Source organism: Haemaphysalis longicornis, unplaced genomic scaffold (genome assembly GCF_048455015.1).
Source record: "Haemaphysalis longicornis isolate Haplotype H1 unplaced genomic scaffold, Haemaphysalis longicornis Haplotype H1 scaffold_8, whole genome shotgun sequence".
NCBI classification, from domain to species: domain Eukaryota; kingdom Metazoa; phylum Arthropoda; class Arachnida; order Ixodida; family Ixodidae; genus Haemaphysalis; species Haemaphysalis longicornis.
This window is the reverse complement of record NW_027526445.1, coordinates 160,672,453-160,678,020: the sequence shown is the minus strand read 5'-3', so window position 1 is coordinate 160,678,020 and position 5,568 is coordinate 160,672,453. Positions and strand designations below refer to the sequence as shown.

General features: G+C 52.2%; 1 protein-coding gene across 1 annotated transcript; it reads right to left on the bottom strand.

The window, feature by feature from the left end:
- Positions 1-4,433: 4,433 nt before the first annotated feature.
- On the bottom strand, positions 4,434-5,246 carry LOC144148557 (uncharacterized). The gene has a single exon (XM_077680076.1). The coding sequence runs from the start codon at positions 5,244-5,246 to the stop codon at positions 4,434-4,436; it is 813 nt and encodes a 270-aa protein (XP_077536202.1).
- Positions 5,247-5,568: the final 322 nt, after the last annotated feature.

The following is a 5,568-nucleotide window of genomic DNA, read 5'->3' as shown; positions in this document are numbered from 1 at the left end:
CTCTCTCTCTCTCTCTCTCTCTCTCTCTCTCTCTCTCTCTCTCTCTCTCTCTCTCTCTCTCTCTCTCTCTCTCTCTCTCTCTCTCCCTCTCTCTCCCTCTCTCTCTCTCTCTCTCTCTCTCCCTCTCTCTCTCTCTCCCTCTCTCTCTCTCTGTCTCTCTCTCTCTATCTCTATCTCTATCTCTCTCTCTCTCGCTTCAAATTTCAGTCATACTTTTTAACTAATTTCTTGTCACCTCTATGTCGTGTGATAAAAAAGTTCCGTGGTCATCCACCTTCACGCCGTGTAATGGCTACTAAGTTTTTGTCGTTCCCTGACTAACGAAGTGCATCTTCACTTCTCAATGGTAGTTTACGTGCCATATCGCGTGCGCGCTCCTCGAGCGTTGCTTTGATATCGGCAAGACGTTAACGATTACACTCGTGTCGCAATTATTCTCCCTATTCGCATGAGATTGTGAGCGGAAATCTTCACCGGCCTAAGTCAGCGAGTTTCGCCTTTCGTAAAGCTTTGACCTTTAAGTGATTCCACGTAACTCGTCGAAGCTGTGGCGCGGGCGGGTGCACCCGCCACCTCCATGTGCCGTTTTTGTCCACGTCTATAATGACCCGACTAACCGATCGTTTCAAAGAGAGACGCCACCGATTTCACTGCCGCCTCGCATTCCCTCTCTATACCGGGCCAGCGCTTCATTCAGCTGTTGTACCACGGAAGTAAGGAGAGAGACCACCGGGCCATCTTTGTCAAGCTGGTTATGGAAGCTTTTGGTTTTATAACCGTGCTTACTCGAGCTAAACCGCAACCATTTTTTTATTTACCATAAATCTTCGCCGGGCAGTAACCAATTCGGAAGAGCCAGTTCAAAATATTCAAAATATTGAGCTCAAACCGACCATTAAGTCGGCTTTACTTTCAACCACAAAAGCACTGCTGGGAATATATTTTCTCAGGAGAAATATTGCTTATCTTACACAAAAAAGGACTCAAAGACCGTATAAGTATAAGCATTGTTTTCTTAACCTAAACAAACTTAAAAGTTATCCCTTTCAGCCCGGCGTCTAATTTATACACAAATGGATTGCTAGGATACTTTTCAGGGGCAATATAAGCATTCTCAGCGGGCAATGGAGCGGAAAATGATAGGTGTAACATTAAGGGACAGAAAGAGAGCGGAGTGGGTCAGGGAGCAAACTGGTGTTAAAGACATATTAGTAGAAATTAAGAAGAAGAAATGGACGTGGGCAGGACATGTAATGCGAAGGCAAGATAACCGCTGGTCATTAAGGGTAACAGAGTGGATCCCTAGAGAAGGCAAGCGTTGCAGGGGGCGGCAGAAAGTTAGATGGGCAGATGAGATAAAGAAGTTTGCGAGGAGAAATTGGTCACAGTTGGCACAGGACCGAGGCAATTGGAGAATAATGGGAGAGGCCTTTGCCCTGCAGTGGGCGTAGATAGGCTGGTCATGATGATGATGATGATGATGATGATGATAAGCATTCTCATATTGGGATGGGAAGGCGCTAGTACCTTATCTGTACAAGCTGTGTTTTTGTAAGCTGGCTTTTTCACATTGAAGTTTCCGCCCTGACGCCATACAATCCCGCATCCTAGCCCCAGACTGCGTCATTGTAAAATACTTGGCAGTGTTTCTACTAGCTTTCTTGCAAACACCGTCGAAAGACAACCGCACTTTTGTAGCCTATTCAAGTAATGCCCGTGACACCATCCACTCCCACCCCGCCTCCCTATCGTCTCTCATTCACTTTTTCTCTTTTCTTCACTCCTGCTGACGTACGCTATTCTAGCCACCAGAATACAACTCAATCCAACTTTATTGTTTTCTTTTTCTTTTTCAATCGCACATTTCGGCACTACGTGCCTATTGGCCGTCGTTATGCAGCGTAAGCAGGAGTCTTTATGCACTATAGCTAAAAGCGGCTACGCATGAAAATTTGTATACGACCTTGTACATATCATTCAAGGCAAGAGTCAGCACTTGTACCTTCGCCGATTCGGCAAACAGCCTGTGACCATTGAGCGATCCAAGGCAATCGATTCTCCGCTCCGCGCCGTCTATTCCCGACTCAACTCCCACCATCGGCAGGGAAGCATCTACGCTGGAATTAGTCCATATTATTCACAAGAGAATTCCGGAGGTTCAGCACACCATAAGGATTGCTTACCCCTGCTAAATACCCTAGGAGGATCGCCCAGAAGAAGAGAAAGCCAACGGCAGCCATCAGCGGCGGTGGTTTCATCAGTGCCGCGAATGTGGGCAGCATTAGCACCGTCTGTAAACTCGAGAAGACCCGACGCCGCGCTACCGTTCGGAACGCCTTGAACTTTTATTTTTTCCGATTTTAAGCACGAGCGCTCGCACACAACCGCGCACTTCTTTCTTCCCTTCTTCCAAGTGACCGTGCACGCGCTTTCCCCCGCAATCGAGAATCAACATCCTCCCGCGGCCGCGGTTGACTCCAAAAGGAAGAGCCGCTGAATGGCGCGTCGGATTCGCTATCCATTAGGAACTAGAATCTCGTGGTAGTGCTGGACGCCCTCTCTTCGTGGAAATAACTGGACCACACGGCCGCTCTTGCAGCTCAGTGGGACCACGTTGTCATCTTGAACCACGACGATGTCCTCTACGTGAAGTTTCGGAGGGAGCGTTGACGTGCCTTGATGCGCTGATCGAAGCAGCAGCAGATATTCTTTGTTCCACCTGCTCCATAGTGCACGTACTGTTCTCTCTCTGTACTTAGCACGTCGACGCACATCGGGTGCAGCGGGCGTTGGCATGGTGCACTCTGTCTCCAGTTTGACGACTGTGTGTTCAGGGAGGAAGTAAACTGTGTCCCCGCGGAAAGGAACTTGCAGCAATTGCTCCACATGACCTTCCTTGAAATGCTCGCCGATGGCAGCGTCGTACTCTTCCAGAATATTCGGGTGATTTTCACCGCGTTGTAGCTGCCGTCGAAAACTGCTCTCCGCTACAACCCGGTTAGTGGTGGACACAAGGCCTGGCGGTTCGATCGTGAGCGGCACTACAGGCCTAACTTCTTCTTTGTGCAGTCCACACGGAAACTTCACTAACGCATCGTGGTGTTCGTCGTTAGTCTTATCAGGCGGGTCAGTTATCCCTATGGCGTCCAATCTCCACATTTCGGAGGGCTCGCCCGGTCCCGGTCCCCGGAAATGTTCGCCCGGTCCTTCAATGCAGGCCAAAAACAAGGCCCTAGTGCTGCTTCTCCTTACCAGGGTACTATCGCTGCTTAACTACGGTCCCTGAAGAACCCAGCCGAACACTGTATCAACGGCGCCAAGGTTGTCATTAAAGCGCTCGATGCGCCCGCTCACGAGCCTCCAGTAATTGTCCGAACCCACTAACACACTTATAGTCGGCGTCTGTGCTTTCCCTTCTTCGGGTTCATCGGCAACGAGCAAATTGCGGTCGCGAAGCAGATTTACAGGTTCAGTTTTCAAGGGAGGACCCTCTACCGTGCAGACCTCTGGCACTTCAAGAGCGTCGAGGGTAACTGGACTCGATTTATAGCGGCTTCTTAAGGTGATCGCCACCTTCCGGCACTGGTGCGACCGCGGACGGTTCGAGCTGCCAAAAGTAAACACGGCCAAGTCCTCCACTCCAGAACCAGGCAGGGCCAGCTGACGACACAGGTCACTGCTCACGAAGGTTCGTTGGCTCCCAGTATCGAGGAGTAGCCGGACAACACCGGCCGACCGCAGTCACCAGATGCCCACACTGTGGCAGTTTGGAGCAGCACCGACGAGGAGCACGTGCTGCTGGCAGGAGCTGTCGTCACGTTACGATCTCGTTGTGGAAGTTGCTCACGATCGGTGTCTCCGTCACGGCGAGCAGCAGTCGTGCAAGTGGTCCCCGATCGCTCCCAAATGTCACAAACGACGGTTATGTGAGGTCCCTAACAAGTATCACACTTGAGTGATGTGCTAGTACGGCAATTGCGCGCCACGTGCCCTTGCCTCGCGCATCTAAAACAGCAGTGGTTTCTTGAAAGGCGCCGTCGCTTTTCCGCCACTGTTAAGACGGCCCGGCAGTCCCGTGCTTTGTGGCCCTGACTACCGCACAGGTAGCCCGGCAGTTTTCCTCCGGGCGACAAATTTGTTGAAGCCGGTGCAGAGCCTGCTGACAAGGCCAAGGCGGACGTCAAGTGAGGAGAGGAGGTGTCCGGCTGCTGCGGGATTGAAGGCATCCTCGAGTCAGAGTTCGATCGAAAAGCTCTGCTTTCCTCCCTGCTCTCCACCTGAATTTTCAAGAACGCCATGATGGCCTTGACTTGCTCTTCTCGAGACGTTGGCTGAACATTGGCGTTGGCGGTCTCCTTCATACGCTGACGTTAGAGAATCGCCAGGTCTTCAGGTAACCAGCGCACGAGGACTCGGTTCAGGATCACCACGTACTAGGAAGCTGGAATGCCAAGGCTCTCGAGACAGCCAGTCCTGAATTGTACCTGCTCGTACAGGTCTCGGAGGCGTGCCACTTGCGTCGACGATTGAATCGGTGTGATGGCGAGTAGGCTGTCTACGTGGTCGTCCACGAGTAGTTCTGTGCGTCCAAACCGGTCGGTGAGGATCTTCACCGCCTGCCGGTAATTTGCGTCGTTTAGGCGAATCCATTCAACTGCGCGTTTTGCGTCTCCGGTGAGGTAAGATCTTAAGTACTTAAATTTCTCTATTTCGGGTAGGTCCGGGTGGTTATGAATGGTCGCCTCAAAATGGTCCCAAAATCCCTGCCATTCGCGTGGCTCGCCAGAAAAGTGGGGAACTTGCAGCGTCGGCAGGACAACCCGCGTTGTGAATGGACGAGAGCCGACGTACGGCGGCGGGTTAGGATGGGCTGCAGGGCGGACGCCTTCGACCTCCACGCTCTGCGGTTGAACTGGTGGTGGTTCCCCTGCAGTTCCTCCGCCGGAAGCTCTCATGGGCAACCGCAGCTCATTCAAGGCCGAGCGCAGCCGACTGATCGCACGACATATGTTTTCTTGATATTCTATCACGTCGGCAATATCCTGGTCGAACTCATCGCCTTCGAGTGCTTCCCCGATCTTGTAATCCAGTTCTTTCAGTGAGCGATCTTTACTTGCCAGCTGGTCTATGGCCTCTTGCAGGTCATGCAAAGACGGCGAGGGGCTTTCGTAGATTTCGGTGGCTGCCTTCAGCAGCCTCGTGACGGCTCCATGGAGAGCGCCTCGCTGACGGCGGAGCTTGTCCATCGGTCAGGACACGATGCCGGTCTTGTCCCGGGTTTCGGCACCAGAAAATATAGCGTAACAACGACGCAAGGAAGACCTGGGCCATGGCTTCCCTTCGCGGGGACGACAACTTTACTAACAGTGGTCTAAACGATGATGATCATAGTCACTAATGACGCATACCCAGCGGGGAGATGTAACCCCATCTTCAACACAGAGGCCACTCCCATGGCGATGCTTAAGCACAGCGCCGACACCTGGAGGACTTGCGGCGGCGCTCCCGAGGCCAGCACCGTCTCCACAATCCACCCTTCGAGGACGTGGTCAAGCGTGGGTTTCTGCG